Source organism: Acanthochromis polyacanthus, chromosome 22 (assembly GCF_021347895.1).
Source record: "Acanthochromis polyacanthus isolate Apoly-LR-REF ecotype Palm Island chromosome 22, KAUST_Apoly_ChrSc, whole genome shotgun sequence".
NCBI classification, from domain to species: domain Eukaryota; kingdom Metazoa; phylum Chordata; class Actinopteri; family Pomacentridae; genus Acanthochromis; species Acanthochromis polyacanthus.
Genome location: NC_067134.1, coordinates 26,214,604 through 26,239,090, shown reverse-complemented (window position 1 = coordinate 26,239,090; position 24,487 = coordinate 26,214,604). Strand labels below are relative to the sequence as shown.

At 39.2% G+C, this 24,487-nt stretch overlaps 3 protein-coding genes across 3 annotated transcripts in view; all 3 read left to right on the top strand.

Annotated features, from left to right (window-relative positions):
• The window catches only part of hecw2b (HECT, C2 and WW domain containing E3 ubiquitin protein ligase 2b), a 43,884-nt gene extending 31,018 nt beyond the window's left edge, over positions 1 to 12,866 (top strand). Inside the window, exons 19-31 of the mRNA XM_051943287.1 lie at positions 597 to 693; positions 1,997 to 2,080; positions 2,230 to 2,339; positions 3,367 to 3,487; positions 3,569 to 3,682; positions 3,763 to 3,915; positions 4,062 to 4,160; positions 5,488 to 5,617; positions 5,890 to 6,036; positions 6,153 to 6,267; positions 6,815 to 6,900; positions 7,013 to 7,125; positions 7,965 to 12,866. Of these exons, the coding sequence (XP_051799247.1) occupies positions 597 to 693; positions 1,997 to 2,080; positions 2,230 to 2,339; positions 3,367 to 3,487; positions 3,569 to 3,682; positions 3,763 to 3,915; positions 4,062 to 4,160; positions 5,488 to 5,617; positions 5,890 to 6,036; positions 6,153 to 6,267; positions 6,815 to 6,900; positions 7,013 to 7,125; positions 7,965 to 8,076 (1,481 nt within the window). The 3' untranslated portion in view covers positions 8,077 to 12,866. The remainder of the gene's footprint in view (positions 1 to 596; positions 694 to 1,996; positions 2,081 to 2,229; positions 2,340 to 3,366; positions 3,488 to 3,568; positions 3,683 to 3,762; positions 3,916 to 4,061; positions 4,161 to 5,487; positions 5,618 to 5,889; positions 6,037 to 6,152; positions 6,268 to 6,814; positions 6,901 to 7,012; positions 7,126 to 7,964) is intronic.
• Positions 12,867 to 13,527: 661 nt separating this feature from the next.
• Positions 13,528 to 17,419, top strand: rpl31 (ribosomal protein L31). The gene is made up of 5 exons (XM_022208391.2): positions 13,528 to 13,650; positions 14,183 to 14,286; positions 15,750 to 15,875; positions 17,156 to 17,268; positions 17,356 to 17,419. The coding sequence occupies exons 2-5, from the start codon at positions 14,183 to 14,185 to the stop codon at positions 17,385 to 17,387; spliced, it is 375 nt and encodes a 124-aa protein (XP_022064083.1). The 5' UTR covers positions 13,528 to 13,650; the 3' UTR covers positions 17,388 to 17,419.
• A 987-nt stretch (positions 17,420 to 18,406) lies between these two features.
• chst10 (carbohydrate sulfotransferase 10) lies at positions 18,407 to 24,158 on the top strand. The gene is made up of 6 exons (XM_022208390.2): positions 18,407 to 18,556; positions 18,906 to 19,048; positions 20,568 to 20,677; positions 20,806 to 21,031; positions 21,664 to 21,769; positions 22,650 to 24,158. The coding sequence occupies exons 2-6, from the start codon at positions 18,955 to 18,957 to the stop codon at positions 23,200 to 23,202; spliced, it is 1,089 nt and encodes a 362-aa protein (XP_022064082.1). The 5' UTR covers positions 18,407 to 18,556; positions 18,906 to 18,954; the 3' UTR covers positions 23,203 to 24,158.
• Positions 24,159 to 24,487: the final 329 nt, after the last annotated feature.

The window sequence follows — 24,487 nt, the reverse complement described above, 5'->3', positions numbered from 1 at the left end:
TGCGTCCAGGAGACCAGACGAATGGATCCGAATATTCGGGCCATCGCCACCCCACCCCCACCTGTCGGATGTTACGGGGCGGAACAAATATTCGGATATTCGTCGTTAATAGGGCCCGAATATCCGGAGGCCAGAAACCACTATTCGGGCCAGCCCTACTCACTAATAACACAGGGAGTCCTCGACTTAAATCGGAATTTTGTTCCTACGACGTGACGTAACGCGATTTTTGCTTTATGGCGGTATCACATCAGTCTCCACTACTGTGCTTGGGCTGACAGGAAGTTCAACAAATGTTTTGATATATCAAGCTACAACTTAACAGATACCACTTTAAATATGTAGTAAATTAAATGAAAGTGGAAAAAAGGTTTTCGGTAAATCAGAGATTAATGATTTGATTGTGTCTTTTTGACCTTTGTTAAACAGCTGCAGTGTGTGTCTGAATGAAGCCATGAGGAACATGAGCATAAAAGCGACCGATGACAGAACGGCGTCACGTTAACAGACTGACGTTACGTATCGCAGGTTTTTCAGGGCTGTGGACTGTTTAAACTCACCCACGTGTTTTCTGTCCACTCTTCATCACTCTTCAGCGTACAATGACAAGATTGTGGCGTTTCTTCGACAACCAAACATCTATGAGATTTTGCAGGAGAGACAGCCTGACTTCAACCGCAACCATGCACTCAGGTATACACACACACACACTGGTCTTTCTTTCTTGTGAAAATGTCTGGACTTCCTTCATCTTCTGCTCTTTAATCATCATGACTACGTAAAAGCACGACCCAGACAAGAAAACTTATTCAAGAGTGCCCGACCAAAAAGACAAATCGTCAGAGTCCCAGTCCTATACCATTTTCGTAGAATAATACACACTTTAAGTATGTTAAAATTTGAAATTTAAAGCTTGACAATTAAATAGCTCTACAATTTATTAAAATAAAACTGCATTTTTGCATTCAAGCTGTTTCTTTATCTTGCAGAGGTGGCCACAAATTTTGTTATAAAGTTCCACTTGGACACAGTCTTAAATGTAGTTTCAATAGGGCATAACTTACCATGCCTTCACAAGCTTCAAAAGATAGCAAAAACCTGTATTCTGTCCATGCATGCAAGAAAATTAGTGGTTGCGTTACCAGGTGGAGGCTCTTATTGTTGAACACTATATTGACCCGCATAAGTGGTCATTTGGATTACAAACAGTTCCGTGTTGGTAAGCAGAGAGCATTGTGTTGATTTATCCAGTTACAGACAGCTATGACGACTTCTGTGACGTCTAATAGCCTCTGACGAGAACTCGTGCTTCAGACAAGCTGGGATCGATCAGGATATCTTTCCAATACTCCAGTGGCAGTCTTGAGTTTTCAATGACACCTATAACCTATTTTCTATGGAATAACTGAAACCCATGCGTCTTTGCCACAAAAATGGGTCAGAAATACAGACAGCTGTGGATATATTTGGCTGAGTGTCCCATGGGCATTTTCACCTCAACTAGGCGCTTTGATAGCCGTCCACAAGCTTCTGGCTGCATCTTTGGCCACTCTTCTTGACACAGTTGGTACCGTTAAGCTAAATTTTTTGGCTGTCTGACACAGATTTGTTTCTTTATCACAGTCCACAGGTTTATGATGGTTTTAGATTTCCCTTATGTAAAATCTGGCACCAAAACAGCCCTCAAGCATAACAGTACCATCAGCTAAGAGGCATGGATTTCAGTGATTCCATCAGAGCAGTTTGAGTCAATGGAAAAACTCAAGACTGCAACGACATACAGGCTCTTTACAAGTTTAGGTCATCTTTTGTTCATAACTGTTCATAATAGATCTGTCTTCATGCCCTCTATCACGTGTCTGTCAACTAAAAATACAATATTATCACAGGACAGCTCTCCACTGTAATAAAATTTGTGTTGTCAGTCTATCCAACATTGATGGATAACTAGAAAGGGGACACACTTTTCTTACGTGTACGTATTCTTGTACATCAGGGAGAAGGTGCAGCTGATTCGTACAGATGGAGTGTCAGGATTGGCCAGGCTGTCAGGAGATGCCGACCTCGTCATGCTGCTAAGGTCAGATGTTCCTCCTGACTTCCTGCTCTACCATCCTCTTAGTTTCTGTTTATCTTTCCTCAATTCTGTTCTTTCCATTTCATTTTTACATTACAATATATCTTGAATTGATTCTCTTTACTAAATTTCTTTCTCTTTGTCTCCTGCAGTCTATTTGAAGATGAAGTAATGTCCTATGTGCCTCCCCACGCCTTACTTCACTCCAGTTACTGCCAGTCACCTCGAGGGTCACCTGTCTCCTCACCACAGAACTCTCCTGGTAAAAGTCACGTGCATGATCCATGTGTGGGAAACTGTGTTTTGAGGCTAATGGATTGCTTGTCCCAAAAGTTTACTGTGTTCGAGTCTGGTGTTGGCATCCAGTGTTAGAAGAGTTGGTTTTCTTACAATTTTGTGGGAATTTTCCAGCAATTTTATGGGACTTTTTGTGGAATTTTGTTACAGTTTTATGGGAATTTTCCTGAAATTTTTGTGGAATCGTATGGAAAGTTTCCAGGAATTTTATAGAAAATTTCCATTAATTTTATGGAAATTTTCCTGACATTTTTGTGAATTTTCTGAAATTTTTAGGGATTTTTTTCAGCACTTCTTATAGGAATTTTCCTGAAATTTTATGAAAATTTTCAGGAATTTTATGGAAATGTTCCAGCAATTTCCTTGGAATTTTATTACAATTTTCCAAAATGTTTATGGGAAATTTCCAGGAATGCTATTGAAATTTCACTGTAATTCTTGAGTAATTTTCTTGGAATCTCGTTTAAATTTTTTCAACACTTTTTATAGGAATTTTCCTGAAATTCTATGATGAATTTTAAAGAAATGTTGCAGAAATTTTCCGGGAATTTCATTGGAATTTTTATGGGAATTTTCCGGCTATTTCCTTGGAATTTTATTGCAATTTTCCAAGATGCTTATGGGAAATTTAAAGGAATATTATTGAAATTTCACTATAATTCTTGATAAATTTTCTGGGAATCTCACTGAAATTTTTTCAACACTTTTTATTGGAATTGTCCTTAATTTTATGATCAATTTTCTGGAATTTTGTGGACATGTTTCAGAAATTTTCCAGGATCTTTTTAGGAATTTTTCAACAATTTTATGGAAAAAAAATTTTAAGTTACTCTGTTAACAGAACAGACTGAGCAAAGAAAAGTTTGAATACGAACCTCTAATTTTGAAATGATGCCCTCCATATCCCCTGAAGACTATAGACGGTCACAGATTACAGCCAAATCGTAGCACAGTAAAAGGCTTTAAGTCCAAGTCTCTGTCTTTGCCCATAGGTACTCAGAGAGCTAATGCCAGAGCCCCAGCGCCCTACAAGAGAGATTTTGAGGCTAAACTACGCAACTTCTACAGGAAGCTGGAAACTAAAGGCTATGGCCAAGGACCAGGGAAGCTAAAGTAAGTGGACCGTTTGCAGATCTGATCTCTTTCTTAGTCCTGATAGGTTTAAAACTGTCTCTTACTCGTTGTGCACCTCAGACTGATAATTCGTCGTGACCACCTCCTGGAAGATGCCTTCAACCAGATTATGTGCTACTCCCGTAAAGACCTGCAGCGCAGCAAGCTCTATGTGAGCTTCGTCGGGGAGGAGGGGTGAGTATCTGTGAGGGGAAAGGACAAGAAGAGTGGGCAAAAAAAGAATAAATACTGAGAAAATTGTGCGTCTGTTGCAGTTTGGACTACAGTGGGCCTTCCAGAGAGTTCTTCTTCTTGGTTTCCAGAGAACTGTTCAACCCTTATTATGGTCTCTTTGAATATTCAGCCAACGATACGTACACTGTTCAGATCAGCCCCATGTCTGCTTTTGTAGACAATCACCACGAATGGTGAGTGACAGTTATTATTCATACACACACACACACACACACACACACACACACACACACACACACACACACACACACACACACACACACACACACACAGAGTCTTTATCATCAGCATGACTTTTCTTTGTCTTGTTTTGCTTCAGGTTCCGGTTCAGCGGTCGTATTCTTGGTCTGGCTCTGATTCATCAGTACCTGTTGGACGCCTTCTTCACCAGACCTTTTTATAAAGGCTTACTGCGCATGTATGTTTCCCTCCAATACAAAGACCCACTGACATATAATATGAACAAAACGTTTACAGGGATTTTAACTTACACAACAGCAAGTTTATGTTTAATGTTTCCTGAAATGTCACCAACACATACACGTACAATATAGGACAAAAGTAAGTGTCCGATATTACTTAAATGTCAAATATTTTACAACTCTATCACCTACGGCATTACTCAGGTTGACTACAGGGTGTTTGCTTTTATGTAAAATTTTAAACTAGTAATTTAAATTTACTTTACTAAAAATACAAGCCCGCAGTTACTAACAAGTCAGTACACCTTTCATGGGTGAGATTCCAGGAATTTTGCTGAATTTTTTCCCAGAATTTCACGGGAATTTTCCTGGAATTTTATTGCAATTTTATGGGAATTTTCTTCAAATTTTCCCTGGAATTTTATGAGAATTTTTCTTGAGTTTTATCAAAATTTTATAGAAATTTTCTGGTGATTTTTATCAGAACTTTCCGGAAATTTTATAAGAAATTTTCAGGAATTTTATGGAAATGTTCCAGAAACTTATGAGGAATTCTGTGGTAATTTTCTTGGAATTGTATGAAAATTTTCCCCAATTCATCCAGACAATTTTCAGGAATTTTGCTGGAATATTTCACAGAATTTCATGGGAATTTTCCTGGAATTTTATGGCAATTTTATGGGAATTTTTTTCAAATTTTCCCTGGAATTTTATGAGACTTTTTCTTGAGTTTTATCGAAATTTTATAGAAATTTTCTGGTGATTTTTATCGGAACTTTCCGGAAATTTTATAAGACATTTTCAGGAATTTTATGGAAATGTTCCAGAAATTTGTGAGAAATTCTGTGGTAATTTTCTTGGAATTTTATGAAAATTTTCCCTAATTTATCCAGACAATTTTCAGGAATTTTGCTGGAATGTTTCACAGAATTTCATGGCAATTTTCTTAAAATTTTATTGCAATTTTCCTGTAATATTATTGCAATTTTCTTGAGACTTTCTTACAATTTTATGGTAATTTTCCTGGAATTTTATGAAAATTTTCCTGGAATTGTTTGGGGGATTTTCTGGGAATTTCATGGAAATATTTTATTCCCCCTTTATTTTTGAGGACAGAGTCAACCCTCCTCAGTATGGAAGACAAAAAAATGTCTGGAGAGCTTTTTGCCATTCTCCAGGGAGAGTTTTTTTTTAAGCTGCCTTTCTCTTTAAAATACCCCAAACTGTTGGATTAAACTAAATCAAGTGACACACTTGTCGACTTGTCACATTTCTACACTTCTGCTGAGCTCTGTACACTCAGTGTCTTTTATTGCTTCCTAGTCCCTGTGACCTGAGTGACCTGGAGTACCTGGATGAGGAGTTTCACCAGTCTCTCCAGTGGATGAAGGACAACGACATCGAAGACATGCTGGACCTCACCTTCACTGTCAACGAAGAAGTTTTCGGACAGGTGAGTGTTTTCCCCGGTGTACCTGCATCGTTACACGTTCACCAACGAGGGAAATCCTGACAGTCACTCACTGCTTGTTGTCTGTTGGTACTTGATGATTGATGCTGCTAGAATCTTATTTTACACTATTCACAATGTAAATGTGGTTTTGTTTGGCAAAAAATCACAATTTTACGAGTTTTCTAGACATGCGTGGCCTTTTGTTTCATGCCCTGTTTAGATTGAAACGATTGAAGATCAGTGTACTTATGTGAATATGTTTGTTTGTGCAGATAACAGAAAGGGAGCTGAAGCCTGGAGGAGCCAACATCGCCGTCTCAGAGAAGAACAAGAAGGAATACATTGAGCGGATGGTGAAGTGGAGGATAGAGAGAGGGGTGGTCCAGCAAACTGAGAGTCTGGTCAGAGGTTTCTATGAGGTACAGCTCAGTGGGGTGAAGCTGGAATCAAACATGTGCATTTTAAACAATAACCAGTTTTGGGGGGGAAAGAAGAGTGGCCGTTGAATATTTTTTGTGTGATTTTTTTTTTCCAGGTAGTGGATGCGAGGTTGGTGTCTGTGTTTGATGCCAGAGAGTTGGAGCTGGTGATTGCCGGCACCGCTGAGATCGACTTATCAGACTGGAGGAACAACACGGAGTACAGAGGAGGTAAGGAGGAAAAGAAGGAAGAATGGACTGTTTGTTAGATTACATGAGGGTAAACCAGAATGAAGAAGAAGAGATGATCCTTTCTCATCCAAACACTGGCCCTTGTGGCACCAGGAGGGCCCACCAAGTCTTGGTTAAGATGTGAACTGTTTCAAAAACCCCAAATAAAAATGCATCCATACGTGGCAGGACAATAAATGGTGCCTAAATCTGTATAATTCATCATTTAAAGAGTCGTTTAAAAACTCATATGTACCTAATGTAGTAGAATAGCAATGCGTGCTATCTGTTTAAAAGTTCACATTAGCCATGCAGAAACCATGAATTGGCCTTTAAACTGCTGTTTTCTTGCTCTTCTGTAAGGTTCCCAGGGCATTTATGTTCACCTCCTGATGGCCTCATTTAATTAAACTGAAAAATGAAGCAAAAATGTTGTTGGTCAGATGTTTGGCTAACTTGCGTTGATTCCCTCGAGGCTAAGCTTGTTTCATTCACTATCATCGTAATCTTGTTGCCATAGTTACCTGACGTGGCTTGTTCTGTTTAGGTTACCATGACAACCACATTGTGATCCGGTGGTTCTGGGCAGCGGTTGAGAGGTTCAACAATGAGCAGAGGCTGAGGCTCCTGCAGGTGGGCTGTCTGCTGTTTACCTGAAGTTCTTCTGGTACAAAGTCTGACAGATGTGTGACATCTGACTCCTCTGCCGTGATGTTATCTTTTTCCTTCTCTTCTCTTTGCCCAGTTTGTGACCGGGACATCCAGTATTCCTTACGAGGGATTTGCCTCTCTGCGAGGCAGTAACGGGCCCCGCAGGTTTTGTGTGGAAAAGTGGGGTAAAGTCACCTCGTTACCCAGGTGAATACAGGAGGAGCACAGTTAGAACCGGCCTGATCTGGGTCACAGCTATTCTAGTGTTTGGGTTTGATAAGTTTGCACAACCCACATTTAAGGAGTGTTTTTAACCAGAGGTGCATAGAAATGGACGATTGCTGTGCTCGAGGAGATCATGTAGAAATTGAAATAAGCATGAAAATAATTACTAGACTTTTAAAATTGATTTAGCTGAGAGAGCAGCAACAGATGGCGCTATCCCTTTAACTTTTTGTCCCCCAGCCGGAAATTTCCTGGAATTTTTGCTGAAATCTTATGGGAATTTTCCTGGAATTTTGTGGGAAGTTTCCTGTGTTTTTTTTCCTTGAATTTTATGGAAATTTTAATAGGAATTTCAATGCGAAAGTGATTTTCTTGGAATTTTATGTAAATGTTCCAGAAATTTCCCAGTGATTCCATGGAGATTTTTGTGGAATTTTATGTAAATTTCCCCCCAAAATTCCTGATAATCTCCAGAAATTTTCCTGAGAATTTTTCCAGAATTTTCCAGTAAATTCATGTGAATTTTGCTTAACAAGACTAACCATTTCCTGGCTCAGACTGCTGATATTAGAGTTCTCTCAATCTCTGCAAGAAATCTGTTTAGCATTCAGGCTGCAAGATACTGGGACAAAAATGACACTGTGATTAAAAAATAAATAAAAATCTGCAATAAATATTTTTGCATGCAGGAAAATTACAGTTTGCTAACTGTGGCTTTTTGTTTACGGTGTTCTTGGCTGATATCTTTGGTTTTCCTGCTGCTTCTGTTCTGCTAGCATGCTGCTCTTGTCTAAAGTCACTTATTGTGGTCTGTCCTCCAGAGCTCATACCTGCTTCAACCGGCTGGACCTGCCTCCATACCCGTCCTTCTCCATCCTGTATGAGAAGATGCTGACTGCTGTGGAGGAGACCAGCACATTTGGCCTTGAATGAGACTCATCCATCCACACCTTCAGCTCGCCTCAGTCTGCCCCTGAGGACTGCTGCTGGTCGTTAGAGGACACAAACTGGACGGGGTGTTCCAAATCAGGATTTAAAGTGTGTTTTATTTATATTGGGACCTATTTTTTAAGAGAAACTGATGAGACGTGAAGCTGATCTCTTAAAGCGAACAGTGTTTGCTGCACCTGCACGTATTTTGCACCAAGTTCGTAAACTAGTTGCACTTGTGTGATATGACAAATGAAGACGCACACTGCCTATGGGTTCAGGACTGACAACAGCTGACCAATCAAAGACACGGATGTTTATTTCACTTTCATAGGAGGAGGTTAAGACACATCAAAGACTCAAGAAGCAATCACTGCCTTCACTGCTACAGCTGAAAGGATTCAGCCTCTTTTACTTTGGTTTGGATGGACTCGGTGGACCTTTGAGCCCAAAACTGTGGAGTTTCAGTGAAGCGCTTGTAGTAAAGCGTCTCCTTGTGGCCTGCTGCAGTAACTGCACTCCCGTCGATGGTGTATTTCTTTCGAAAAGCCTTTACAGGTCCTCCTAATGTACCTTTAGGTAAAGATTGTGGGATTGTTTTTCCAGTGGAAGTTGCCCACAGCTGATTTTGGAGTCCAGTCAGAAGTTTTGGTATCGTTGTTACAGTATTTTCCGCTACAAGAAAAAATGATTTTCTAATGATGTGGCAGTGACATGATGTGATCTGAATGTAACTTTTTTGATGTAGGTTGTGTGGGGAGTGACTTTTCTACCAGATCTGGATCAGTTGGCATAAAAACTTTTAAGCCACAGTTCACTTAATCATGTCTTGACGAGCAAATTAATTTAATTAAGTTACATAATCCACCATAAACGTATACTTTGAATGTATCCAATTGATTTGAAACCAACTTTGATCCAGATCTATTTTCAAAAATTTGTTACAACTACTCAACCTTCAAGAAAGATTTAACAAAATAAACGTATGTCTAAATTTACAAAGAAATCGCATTTCTACCCACCATCTGAAAATGAAAGGAGTGGCAAGAGGGGAGCATGGGAAGGCTGTAAGGTGGGGTTCCAACCATGAAAATACATATCACTTCTGCAGCTAAATATCTATCTAAAAGATCTAAATCTTTCCCCTTTCTTTCAGCTTTCAAGTCCAGTCACTTTGCTTTCCAATAGCTAGAATGTGAAAGGATCTCCTACATTCAGTCAATCAGAATATGTATCAGGGAGTGACATTTAAGCCATGTCACCACATCAGAAATTTGGTGGTCTGTAACTAACACTGCAATTCCATCATTCTGATACCAAAAAGTCACTGAACTGAATGTCTTTGAACATAAACCCAGTTTACATTCAGAGCTATTGTTATATAAGTCTCAACAAGCCTTTGTGGATGCAGCGATCTCCATTCACACACAAGAATGCCAACATTTCAAGATGAGTACATGGTAAAATCGAAAGTTGACATTCTACATGCAGCTCCAAATGTCCGTCTGAGATAAGCTTGAGGTGTTTGGTTCTTTCGGTGGTTTTTGGTTGTCTGTAGCTTGCATCTAATCATTCGACTCTTCTATCCTTTTGGCATTTATGCTCCATAAATGATCCCCTGGCAAAAGTGGAACGTTTCTGGCAAACGATTGTGGTTAGCCTTTCACAGTGTTGGCACAAATCTGTAGCAAGGTCATATTCTCGTGTTCAATATCGACTTTTGGCGAACTTTTGAAAAATTTTTCATTTTTTGTTGAGAATTTGCGAAAACATTGCAGCAAGTTTGGAGCAAAGTCACATTTTACGGGATTCTAAGATGCTAAACTTGTTGACGTTCAAAAAATAGGCCATCCATTGCCAAAGGTTAACTACAACCGTGTGGGTGTGGGTGTGTGTGTGGTTACAGATGTGAAACCTCAATGGAAAATGTCATGAAGTCAAGAATACACGAGAAAATAGGAACAGACTGATCGCATTTACACCAGGTTGCATCATTAAGCTAGAGTAGGTGTTATTGGCGCTTTCCATGGATGGTGTGCTGCTTGTGGAGTGTGGAACAGCTTTATCTCCTTTCCTTTTATAAAAGAACCCTTGTATGCTGTGCTCATGAAGATAGGAGAGGAAGCATAGAGGCACATATTCACAGCATTTAGAGAATCTGACCAGCTATGGCCCTTAGAAAGTACTAAAGGCATGAATACAGTTGATCATATTCGTCATAATTATAAAGTCTTGCTCATGTGTCCGTCGTAGTCAATCACCTGAAGGATATGTGCATTCCTGGTGGCTCAAGACAACAAACTACTGTGAAAGGCACAACATTATGACCACCTGCCTGATATTGTGTTGGTCGCCTTATGTCGCTAAAATGCTCTGAACCATTGGGCCTGGACCAGAGGACCTCTCAGACCAGAGGACCCTATGGGGTCTTAGAAGGCATTAGTGACGTCAAAGTAGTAATGCAGAGAATCCAGTGATGGTCTTTAGGACTAAATGAGGCAAGCAGTGGAAGAAGACAGGGTGATAAACTGAACAAAACTGAGTTCTGTGGCATGACAGGAACTGAATTTCTAAGTAAGATGGAAACATGTTAAGGGCAGTTCCATCAAAGTCTTCTGAGATGATTGATATGAGCTCTGAACCAGCTGTAAACAGGAAATTGCTGCATCAGTTAGAGAGGTAAACAATGAACTGGAGTTGTCCTGACCAACTGAAAAGAAGTATCCTCATTCTTACATCAGCTCAGTTATCTCTTAGATGAATTAAAGATGTTATTCAGTGTTTTAGAGACATGGCGGTAACTAAAAGATGTCTTGTTTTGCAGTTTAAAAATCTGAAGGGGGTAACCCTTACCGACCACCACCATGCCGCCCTCCTACCACACACAACCAGATCAGAAGAGAAATGTTTCCGCTCAGCACATCCTCCTGAGACCTGCCCATTCATTTCTGTCCTCTGTGCTGCACATTTGTTTTTGAACTACATCTTCTCACTCATTTGGGCTAACCGCCGAAATCCTGATGAGCTCAGTGGAGGACATCCTGCCTTTTCAGTGATATCTCCTGTGTTTGGGTGGGATGAGGGGAACCTTGTTTTCATGCTGAGACAAAATGGATACGCTAGCTAAAGGCGCCTGCCAGGAAAGGAGGAAAATATTAAGATATCATTGTTTAACAGATGACAGTCATATTTTCTTGTTTATAGCCATGTTGGGAATTATAAACTGGGGTCAGAGTTTAGCTAAACGTTTTATCAGGGAAAATAATCGCCCCTTTATGAATTTCAGTTGTCATGGACATGATTTAATGGGGCTAGCTAGTAGCTAACTAGCTTGCTAGTTCTTTGTTTACATTCAAATTTCTACCCCAAACGCATTTCTTTGAGGGATATTAAACACATTGAATGTAAAGTAATTAATGTAATAAAGATATAGCTGTTTATAGCTATGTTTCATTCAACCTCTTAAATTTTACACTCATGTAGGACGCAGAAGTGAGAGAATTTTGTACCAAATAGTTGAGGATTAGAAAATGGGTTGACATTCTTGTTTTCTTGTCGACCTGTTTTGATTTCAAAGTCTCACTGATTTTTTTTTTTTTACTACAAAATCTTTCATTAAAGTAAAACGGAAAAGTATTTTTATGAATTTCTAAACTGTGATTTGTTTTTGTTCCAAAAAGGCAGGAAATCACAAAACAATTTCAATTGAAAGACATTTTTTTTCTCCCTGGGTTCTCAGGAGGATATGTGCTGCCGTTCACAAGAATAATCAGTTTAATTTTTACTTATTACTGTTCACTCTGCAAAAGATAAGGCCTTTCTGTCCGGTTCTACTATTTGTTGTTTTTACACTCGTGATGTTGCCCACTGGTGTATCTGTGCTGCAGAATTTGATTTTACACTTTAGATGTAAGCTCTGTAAAAAGAGTTTTCATAGTTTCAGGTTCAAATCAGGCGCACATTTAACAGTTAAAAGCAGACAGACACCACAAAAGAAGCATGAACACTGTATAAAATCCACTTTGAAGGAGCTAGCAGTGCATCCTTTCTCTTTTCTACACTGAGATAATTATCAGCTGCCCTCTTCACTCACATTCCCTACTGCACTATGAATGTTAGCATGCCTTCTTCTTCCACATCAACACGTAGGTAAATGTTTTGGAGTTAACACGCCATTCTGACATTTTATGCGTACACTAAAATCCCGAACCTAAGCCAATCTTACTGTCTCATATTTCTAATTTAGCTAATTTCTCCTTAATTGTGACATAGAATCTAATGTTTTTTTACTTACAATTTGTCAAAAACTCAAGAATGTTGACTTTGGCTGACTTATTTCTGGCTATTTCATGTCATTTAAGTTGCATCTTGCTTAGCTTTTGACAGAAACTGGCTTCCATTTGACCAGATTTACTACAGACACACTGCTATATGTTAAGAGGACGAGGCACAGCTTTGATATCTACACAGCTTGAACTATTCCAGGTCAAGGAGGGGTCATGTCCAACTGATTCTGCTGTTCTGAACTGTAAAACTGATCTTGTTCTGGACCTGATGTTTTCCTTTACAGTTTTAGAGAATGAAGATAAAGTTTGGTGGGAACCTGGATGTGCAACTTCACTTTAATTCCATTTCTCCCTCACAGTCCGGTGTCTGTTTAACCAGAATGTACCAAAGTTTTGAGCCTGAACTGGCTCCCTTTACATTTAACGACCACGTTTTCTGTAGTTCACCTCACTTTTAAATATGAATGTTTGTCAGTACTCCTCCAAAAATAAAATTTAATCTCTCTATGCAAGTGTTTTCTTATTCTTTGTATGTGACTCGACCGCAGTTCAACAGAGCAAGATAATAAATGAAAATAAAGAAATCAGAAAACCAAAACAAAGAGTGAAAAGGCATTAGAATGAATCCTGTTATGTTAATTTATGGTTGAACCATTTTTTTTACACTTGGGCTATTTAAAGATGTCGCCACTCAAATTACTATTAAAGAAATTTTGAGAAAACAAGTTGTTTGAAGCACTTTATAGTCATTACAACATTTAAATAATAAATCATTGAGATCTCTTCTTAAAAACAAAAGAGAATTCTCTTATGTTATATTGGTTGAAGTGATAACAATCTTATTGTATTACTGCATTTAAACTGACTTTTATGCACCAAAGAAAACAACATCATTACTGCAAAATACATATCACACGTGTCTAAACAAAAGAAAGTGACATACGCTAAATAAACAACATAAAACCCACAAATACAGCATTTATTTTTGTTTGCAGGCTTCTTCTACATGAGCTAATATATTGCAAAAAAATACATATTATAATGACTTCAATATCTTTTTTCTAAAACTGCAGTAATTTATAATTCTGTAACTTCGAAATGTTCTTTTAAATAAATATTTTATTATATTTTTGTTTTAGTTCTCATTCCACAAAGCGAGCGAACAACAGCAGGAACCCTCAGCCGTTAATGCGTTCCTATCGAACATTTTACAGAGCGGACTGGTTTCCTTTACCCATAATCCTCTGCTTTAGATCCGTCCTTCCGACTTCCGCCTCAACTACGAGCCGAAGTGAGTATTTTTATCGGCAACTATATTCGTACAATCTAACACCATCCTGCGTTATTAAAGCCACAACTGACCCCAGACTTCTTCTAAATGTGTATATAAGCGTTTGCTTATCTGTCATTTTAAGATTTTGAGCAGATTTAACGTCTTTTTAGACAGATAAAGGCGATGGATGGTAGCACTGGTTCCATCGGAGTGGCTTCAGGTTGCATGGCTGCTCAGGGCTCATTTTCTCCGAGTTTTAGCTGCAGTGTTTGTAACGCATAAACACTGTTAATAGGCTAAGTTGATGTCTTTATATAATTACTTCTTAAACATAATCATTTACCCTGTAGCCTTCATGCTAGCTTGTATGAGTTTTGTTAAGCCGGTTCTATGCTAATGCTATTACTGAGCTCCTCTCATGATGCGGTGTCAACAGTCCGCTTAAGTCATTTCTTGGTGAAATACCGGAGCCTGTATGCTGTTTATTTCTAAAGTGCGTATGTGTAACTGCTTAAGGAAAGTGTTCACTAACTCATTGTGATGTTTGCAGATGGCCCCCACTAAGAAAGGAGAGAAAAAGAAGGGGCGTTCAGCCATCAACGAGGTGGTGACCAGAGAGTACACCATCAATGTCCACAAGCGCATCCACGGAGTGTGAGTACTGCAGGAGCAAAAACGGCTCAGGAGAGGCTTGATTCAGGGGACATTACTGTGGTTAACGGGGCTCCAAATGCCCACAGAGTAGAGGGTCACTTCAGGTAGACACAGCAGGTGACCCAACATGAAGCAAAGCACATTTCTTACTGTAGAACTTGACAAGATACATTATTTATCATCACCTTTCTAAAATAATGGCCTCAGTCATTGCCTAAATGATCTCCTACATCCTCAGTTGAACAGATCATGCAGTTCTGTCCCTGTAGTATAATGGTCTATCTCAGGAGTGTGACTTATTATTTTGCCTAAGTCAAAAGACAGTGTCACTTCTTGAGTTTGACAAACTTTAAGGCTACTTCAAGAAGAATAAAAATCTACATAGCAACTGAACTGTTTCCATGATTCAATGCATGCTTGTTTACTATAGTATATGCTCTTCTGTAAATATTGCAGGTATTCAGTCTGAGTAGTCAGCATTTTAGTCAGTATAATGGCAAAATCCATGAAGCAAAGAGCGGAAAGGCTCCACAATCTGTGGCTGTTAAAAGTGATAGGCTTTCTGTTAACTCTTTTTTTCTGTCTTTTCAAACAGTATATTATCTCCAGTTTTGATCCAATGTTGTCCACATTACATCATCTAATTAAGAACGACTTTTATTACAGTGTAATGGCTAGAAATTTTGTGTATAAGTAAAAAAAAAATTACAGTCATTTCAGAACATTTCACATGCCGCTTCAGCATTATGTTTATTTTGTTAGATATGCTTCATTGTGGACAAAGTTGAAGGTTTAAAATTTCTGAAGGCATGTTCAAAAATATGCTCAAGTGATTAATTCTTCTTTTGCTCCATAACTGAGACACATTGTTCATTGTGTTTTCTGACAAAATAACTTACGTCATTATTTTAAGAGGGTATTTATCTTGAAATGCTTTCCTGAAGTGGAGATTTCAGCCTCAGAATAAGACAAAGAATTTTCTCTTCTTTAACTTCCCGGCGGTCGTTCAACTCCTCCTCTGCTTTTGTGTTTTGTTGCATTTAAGGCGTTATAGCTGTGTTAAACTGCGCAAGACGTTTTTATGTCGTTGACTGTCCAGTATCTGTGGAAACATAGGTGCAGAACTTTATATTGCAGTGAAGAATAACAGCACAGACTAAAGGAGGCAAATGCTTTCCAACTGTACGGGGTTCATAAGTTTGAAGATATCACTAGTGAAATTCCATGCATTTGTATTGGAAGTCACTATTAATGTCATTAATACATATATTCACAAGCTTATTGCTTACATTAAAACAATGATTGCATTATAAACTTTATAAATTAGTTCTTAAAATGATGACAAATAATAAAATAAACACCTACACGTGTGTTTAGGATGTTTTCTCTTCATTAATTCGGAAAAAAACGCAAAATATCACATTCGATTTATTCTTTTTAAAAATTGTGTTGTCTTTCTGCAGGGGCTTCAAGAAGAGGGCCCCCCGCGCCATCAAGGAGATCCGCAAGTTTGCCGTGAAGGAGATGGGAACCCCTGATGTCCGCATCGACACCCGCCTCAACAAGGCCGTGTGGAGCAAGGGTATCAGGTGAGACGACGTGTGGTTAATGCCACCCTGTCAACTTTAAGGTGGACTTCTGGGTTTCTCTGAGATGGATCAGTGTCATCAAGTGCTCATGTTCTTCTGACAGTTAAATTTAATGTGTAGTGTGCTTGTAGAGACTGAATTGTGAGTGGGCTGCATCAAATCCATGAATCCAACTACATGCTGAGAGTTTAAAACATTAGAAAAATTGAACGGGCACTGCAACATTTGAGAACTCCCTCAGTTTGACAGAAGTTTTAATAATTGTGGTTAATGAAGACAAACCTAATTCATGTTTTTCTTTTTCTATTTTGCTTCAAATTGAAGATAATATATATGGACAGGCTGCTGTTATAATACTAAGGGTTATCTGTTTGGTTCTTTTGGGGTTATTGTGTCGTGAAGTTGCTCCTCGTGCTGTCAGTGTAAGAGCCTTCTGTCAAAACATCTGGTTGATTTTTGATGAACTCTATAAAGTTCACTCATTGAAACACTTTGAAATTCGTTGAAAATTGTTATTGGAGGACAGAAGACTTTTTTTTAACTTTTGTGACATTTTTCAGATTGTTTTATTTTTATTTTGAAATTCAAGGTCAATGAAGTTACCATATGTGGTTCCTTGCCAATTAGCGTTAAAAAGAAAGCATTCCAATAAATGTGTACGTCATCATTTAGGATAACTACTCAACTAAAATGTGTGTTTTGTCAACTATCCACGGTTAGTTTTGACCGCAAATAATGAAGAGGACTGAGACACAAGTCTGTCTTTTTCCAAATTCAGGGAAAATAGAAAGTTTGACTCGTTCCAGACCTCTGCTGTTTGGTCCAATGCCATGATGTCGTGTGATGTAACGAGGAGTGATCTTCACTGATTGGCTGAATGGAAACCACGAGCTTCTGGAAGTTGTCAAAAATGATCGCTTGCCCGATGAAGTGTTAAAGATACTCTAAAGGCTGTGCTAAAGGGGACAAAAAAAGATACAGATGGTTGGAAAACTTTACTTTTCTTTGAGGTGTTAACACTTTTGATTTGAAAGGAGAACATTACACTCAGATGGTAGATTTTTAATTTTCAACACCTTTATAGATCATGTATCTTGAAGCTGTCACGTCTGAAATGAATGAAAAAGAATGTTTGCACATTGTGTCCCTCTGCTGGGATCATTCTCTGATGTCACATGGCTGTAGATGGTCGCCAGTGCTTTCTAAAACCAGCCTGAATGACTGTGATCTTCTTCACGCTCCCTTCATGAAGTTCCACTGATAACCGTCCTGTTGTGCAGGAACGTGCCGTACAGGATACGCGTACGTCTGTCCAGGAAGCGTAACGAGGACGAGGACTCCCCCAACAAACTGTACACCCTGGTCACATACGTTCCTGTCACCACATGCAAAGGTAAATGTAAATATAACGCTCTCTTAGTCACCTTTCAGTGGAATAAAGACATTTCCTAACGTTATTTCCCTTCACTTTTTTCTCCAGGTCTGCAGACAGTCAATGTTGATGAGAACTAAATTTGCGAGTGGAATAAACTGAAGTAAAATGAGCTCTTCGTCATCTGTGTTTCCTTTCTGTTTTGGTGGAATGTTACTCTAACTTCTTTAGAGAGCTGTATTATTATTACTCCTTTGTTCCCTCAATAAAGGGCTGTTTTAGATATGCTGCCAGTCAGTGTCCACCTGTTTTTTGTTAAGCAGAGTGATTAGTTTTAGTCTTCTCAAACAGCATTCAAGCTAAATGGGTAATTTGCAGTTCATTCTGAAATTTCAAAAGGTTGTTCTGAAGTATGCTGAAACATAGCGCTAATTTGTCTAATTACCTGTAAAAATCCAAGTCGCGAAGGGAGTAAAATGACAGGCTGAGATCATCAGCTCTTTAAAGACAACACAGCATGGTGCATAAAATCTAAAATGAAATGACAATCTAACTGGATTTCAGATACCCAGGGCTACATAATGAAAAGGTTGAATCTTCGTAATTTTTAAAGCTGTTAAATAAATACAAGTGCATCATATTTTTCATCACACGTTGCTCAGAGTTACTCCTCCCAAAATCAATATCAGAATATTCCATAAGATTATCTCAAGTCTGGAATGTTTAATTTTGACTTTCAGGCATGTCAGAATGAAAAATATTGAACTTTTCCCACCATGTATTTAATTATATGAGATGCACCTGTATGAAACTTTTATTAAAGCATATGTCAAAAATGTACAAATTAAATGTTAAGTACACTAACTGTTGTGCTGATAGTGGAAACATGCTGTAATATGTATAATAGGTCACACAAATTTAATTTTGTAGCTATTTTCATGTAAATTTTCAAGTAAAACAAAAAAAATGCAGGAAAATATTAACTGTAAGTCAACAGTTTTAATCCATTTCTTTACTGAAAATGAAGAAAATGTTTAACCAGCAATGATCTCGCAAACAACTGCTGTTGGAAATTTACCGTAAAAAATATGAATTTTTACAGTGTAGGATATAAACGTTAAAAAAATAATGTATTGATAGAGGTGGCTGTGAGCATGCGCAGTTACTCCTGCCGCCTGTAGGGGGAGCCGCTTGTTCCCTGAGCAGGAAGATGTGCTGCACGGACGCGTCAATTTTGGACGCGATGGAACCGTTAACCGACGCCTCTGGAGTTTGTGCCGCTGTGAAGTAGCTGAAACTCAACGACAAGGTGAGGCAGGAGGCTTCTCGGGCTCTGTGTGTGTTTTGTGAAATGTTAACGGAATTTCCGGCCCGGTTTGGTTCGTGTCTGGGAGGGACAGGTGTGGCTAGCTGCTAGGCTAACTGACCAGTTAGCTAGCTGCCCGAAAACACTGACCAGAGGTGCTTGATTTGAATGAGCTAGCAGTTAGTAGCAGCTCTGCGTTAAACAGACGGTTACCTTTTCTTTATGCACAAAACTGTCAAACAACTAGAGCTCTCCACCTGTCACGCAGATAATGTTTGGCTAGTCTGCTGCCAGCAGCGTTGTTTATGTGTGACCTAGCGCCGAGCCGATGTTTTGTGAACCGTGTGTCCAGGTGGGATCTCCTCGCTGTTTCCATGGATGAAGGCTGATGTGGGGAAGCGATGCGCCACCACTGGCTGCTCCTCGGGGCTTGCGGCTGGGTGCTGCTCATTCTGATGTTCGTTAGCAAGTTCATGAGCTTCAGAGCTGTAGATGGTAAGCTGCTGTTCCCTCTGTTGATACCTACAGATGTTCTAGTCCTGTCTTCTAACATGTGTCTACTGATGTAAATCCAGATGTAGATGAGGCTAGACTGTATCAGGGAAGCTTCTTTTGGACAAGTGCAATAGTATAATACACCCTAAATAGATAGTGCTGCTTTTGATGAATATTTTTAGAAGCAACAGCATGTTTTCTATTGAATTTTGCTTTATACGAGGTGTCTTATAAGTACCCTTAGCAACAGCGTTCACAAAGTGCTTTGACAGTTAAACATGTGATACAGACAAACAAGATATAGGAGATGAGTCAGAGCAGTCAGTTAAAGTAAAGAGTAAAAATGACAATAAATTAAATGAATAATTAGCTAGAATAGCAATCATAAACAAAACTAGGCAAAGCTTGGTCACCTTTAGATTTAACCCTCGTGTCGTCCTGCGGGTCAAAATTGACTCGTTTTATAGTTTGAAAATGTGTGGAAAAAATATATATCTTTACAGTGAAACTTCTGATGTCCACATTTTCAACATTAAGGGAAATATTTAAACATTTTGTGGTGGAAAAAAAGTGTTAAAAATGTTTCTGAAGAACATTCACAAAAAAATCAACCAAAATCCAGAAACAAAATATATGGAATCACTTTACATATTTTTAGGATTTTTTTAGAAGATTTTTTACTCATTTCTCGAAAATATTTAGAAGAATTTTCTTGCCAAATTTTGGAGATTTTTTTTTGTAAAAAAAACTTTTAAGGAAGTATTGGAATTTTCTTCCTGAAGGTTTTGCAAATTTTTGGAAATTTGTGGAATTTTTTTGCAAAGCTTTTGAATTTTTTTCAGAGAAGGAAACTATTTTTTTGATGCCCTTAAGTGAGTTCAACAGGAGGGTTAAGCCTTGACTTTGGAACGAGCAGAAGGGATCTACCTGAGGATCTTAGACCGTGAGCAGGCTCAGACGAAGTCAATAGATCATAATAAATATCATGATATTGTATTAATGTCTTGTGAGACAATATATAGCTCTTCAGTTATCTTTAATTGCCTTTAAAATGATCTTAAAAGCTGTGAGCTGTACTGTAGCTATAGTTCCAGTTGCTCTTCTGTTTACTAAATTGAAGAAGCTGTTAATGCTACTTTAAAAGAAACTGACACCAGATTTAAAGGATCTTTTTAGCATGTTCTTGCAACTCAAAATTCACATTACATTCATGTTGCTATTTCTAATATTAGCTTGCCATTTAGTTTAATTTCCTGCTTTGTGGTGAGTTGTTACACAGCAGTTCTTTGCTATTTTTGCATCGTGTTCGGATGGAAATGTCTTTAAAAGATTCAGATTATAAAGGAACACATAAAGGGATCTGATTCCATTTTTTAAAATACATTTAGTCATTGAATGGTGTCACAATTATGATTTTAAGAGTAGATAATAACCCAGTGCTGAGGGAACAAAGATCTGCCCCTGTTTGAAGTGTTTTGCCTCTGTTAGAAGCTCTGTAGGGTTTAATTTGTGTTTTCAGACTATGGAGAGAGAGCCGGGGGTCAGAGCTGGACTGTACCAGGCACCAAGGTGGTCAAACCCGTTCCTGTGTCCAGCCCAGAAAAACAAGCTCCAAAGCCATCAGATCAGGTGACTGGTTCCCGATTCCTAATTGTGCTCCAGTGCTGATTTATCCTCAGGCATAATCATTCACTTTTTGTCCCCTGCAGCAGCATTTAATCCAAGTCTATAACTCATGTCGTCGTCGTTTCTCTCAGCCTTCAGCAGCTCCCACAGTGGGCGAGTGGCAGTCAGTGGCTGAGAAGCGAATCGAGCTGCTCTCCACCGCGTGTAAGAACAGCAGCCTCAGGAATCTGACTCACGTCTCCATCAGCAAGTTCGTCCTCGATCGCATCTTTGTGTGCGACAAACACAAGATCCTGTTCTGCCAGACGCCTAAAGTGGGAAACACGCAATGGAAGAAGGTCCTCATTGTGCTCAATGGTAAGAAAGAAGTGGATGAAGGTGAAAAAAATGATTGAAACACGCAGGTTTTTTTCTCCAACACAAATAGTGTAGAAAGGAATAATCAACAGGCTTCATGTAAATATTCAGAACTTGTTTTTTAGCAGAGATGGGGGTTGTAGTTGGAGGAGGCATTTAAAATGTAATTCCTTTTGTCTTTAATTATGTGGAGTGAGGGTGTAGAACGGATCAGAGGTGGAGCTTAAGGAATGTCCAAGTACGACCCAGTTTAAAAAGCAGAACAAACATGTGGCTTTCAGGAGGTACAAGGAGGAGAAGGGGCTTTGACATGAATATATCACTGATTATTTAATATTTCTTCATTTGTACATAAATAATTATGAGAGTGAGTGACTGATGGGTGAAATGGACAAGATGTAGGAGTAAAAGTGCTTTTGCTTTGTTTGTTTTGTTGCATTTCATTTTGTTTTGATTTGTTTTTGTGGCTTTTTTTTTTCCTCACATCTGAAATACAAATTCATTCATTCATTCCACAAGATGTTTTTTGTGCATGGATATGAGTCAAATATGACAATAACATTCCAAATATTAAATTAAACTTTGTTACTGGAGGTCTCTTTGTTTAATTCGTCGATTATTTGTGCCAACAGGAGCTTTCTCCACTGTGGAGGAGATCCCAGAAAACCTCGTCCACGACCACGAGAAAAATGGCCTCCCTCGCCTCTCGTCACTCTCTCCACAGGAAATAACTCACAGGTTAGTCATCATAATCCGAATAGCTGCATGTACAAGGACTTGGTGTTTATGTCCTCAGAACAAAGATTAGAATGAGCTGAAATGGTATCTGCTAGTAAAGGATTAGCCTCTAAGCTGGCGTTTAAGAAAAGTTCACATTGTGCTGCATGATGGCGTCAAACTCATTTTAGTTCAGGTTCCACATTCATCCCAGTTTGATCTGAAGTGACCAGTAAAATCACAGCACCTATAAATAACCACAGCTCCAATTTGTTTTGTTTTAGTGCAACAAAGTCCATATTTAAGGAATTATCTTTTTGCAAAATATCATGAGCAAACTGAAGTTTCTTAAGAAAAATAAATTCAATTTCAACAACATTCAGCCTCAGTTTACACATTACAAAGCCACAAAACATTTAGTCACAGCTATCTGGAGCTCAACAATACAGTATTTCACTTAATGATCAAAATTATTTAAAAAAAAGACACAAAATGACAAAAAAGAGACAAACAACACAAGTGAGATGAAAAAACCTCAAAAAACGACACAAACTATACACAAAACAATGAATAAAGCAAAACACAAAGTGCAAAAAATAAGGCAAAAAAAAAAGCAAGACAAAAAGGAAACAAAACGAGAAACAAAACAACAAAAACATGAGATAAACGACAATAGTCATACAAAAAAAGCAATAAAAACAAGACGAAGTATTACTAAAATGAGACACAAAGTAACAAAAACGAGACTAAAGCAACAAATAAAGCAAACAAAATGCTAAAAATGAGACAAAAAGGAAACGCAAAATGACAAAAATGAGAGCCTCATGTTTGACACCCCTGCTATAGTGGGATCTGTTGTCTCTAAAGTCCACTCGTCAATCCTTCCTGTGTTCCTCAACAGATTGAACTCCTACTTCAAGTTTTTCATCGTCAGAGATCCTTTCGAGCGTCTGATCTCCGCCTTCAAGGACAAGTTTGTGAAGAACCCGCGCTTCGAGCCGTGGTACAAACACGACATCGCTCCGGCCATCATACGGAAATACCGCAAGAGCCACCGCGACAGCGACCTCGCCGCCTCCGGTCTGCACTTTGAGGACTTTGTCCGTTACCTGGGCGACGTGGAAGGCCGCCGCCGCATGGACCGGCAGTTCGGGGAGCACATCATCCACTGGGTGACGTACGCCGAGCTGTGCGCGCCGTGCGAAATCCACTACAGCGTGGTCGGTCACCACGAGACGCTGGAGCGAGACGCCCCCCACATCCTCAGAGCGGCGGGCATCGACGAGCTGGTGTCCTACCCGGCCATCCCCCCGGGCATCACCCGCTACAACAGGACCAAGGTGGAGCGCTACTTCTCAGGCATCAGCAAGCGGGACATCCGGCGTCTCTACGCCCGTTACCAGGGCGACTTCAGCCTGTTTGGCTACCCGAGCCCAGACTTCCTACTGAACTAAAAACGATTTACACTAATTAAAAGACACGTTCATATGAAATCCTCAACATCTTTTGGTTTACTAAGACAGGGGTGTATTGTAGCTAACTGGACTGATGTGACAGTGAGGCGTCACGTCTCTGCTCTTATTTTAGACACATTTTGTTGGAATAACTGACGGGTTGTTGGTGTGTTGGGTGTATGTGCAATTCTGAGAAGTGCTATCTAATAATAATAACATATTTAACAGTGGGTTTTTTGGAGGGAGGTGATGAGATTCAGCTCATCGTGTTGTTGCTAAACTGGTGGAAACACTTCAATATGTAGGTCAAATACAGGTACAGAACTAATGGAGAACATGCTACTGTTATATTTAATGTTTATCCATATGTCCGATGCTCTGTAGTGCCGGGATACAGGCCCTTAATCCTGTAATGTAGCTGTTATATTGCACTGTTTGGATCACGATTCGTCCTGTTGTTGACAGTGCTTCTGTTGCTATGATGTAGACAAAGACGCCTGTTTTTGGACGAGAAATGTGAAGGACCAGAAAATAACCATGATATTTTTCACGAATGTTTCTATGAGCTACGGAGCTTTTCACATTTTTTAACCATTGATTCCTGCTTCCTCGAGGCATCTTAATGCTTTGTGAGACAGTAAACGACTCTTCCGGGATCAAAATGGTGTAAAAAAGCCGCACTTCTGGTTGCTCTGCCTTTATTAAACCTGTTTATGCCGCTACGTCGAAGGAAACTGGCGCTGGGTTTTAAAGGATCATTTTTCTATCAGAAATGTAACGTGTAAATGTTCTTAACATGACTTGCAGCTCAACATTTGTATTACATGTTGCTATTTATAATATTAACTTGCTGTCTAGTGGCACAAACGGTGTGTCGGCTGTAAGACAGTACTGCCTCTACGTTGGGTTACAAGGTCAACACTAGTCGGTAATAAAGTTACATGTCAGTTACTGAACTTTTTTTCATTGTGCCTTTGATTGAATTAGCTCTCAGAAATGATTTGGGTTATTTTGTCCGATTACTTTAGCAAGCAGTGTCGATTTTTGTCAATGCTACTTTTGTGTGCAGTTTCTTCTTCTTTTTATTTTCTTTCGGTGACAAAACGCTGCCATAACACGGACACTGTGGAGCGTCCGTGGATCAAGTTGTTTGTCCTGCAGATGCCAATCACATCGGGATCCAGGGAGGTGTAGCCACCTTGAGCTCTTTGTTGTGTTCCTCGAGTCTGTTTCTGTGTCGTGGCAGGTCAGCAACAAAGTTCAGGTAGGCGGCACAGGCCAAAAC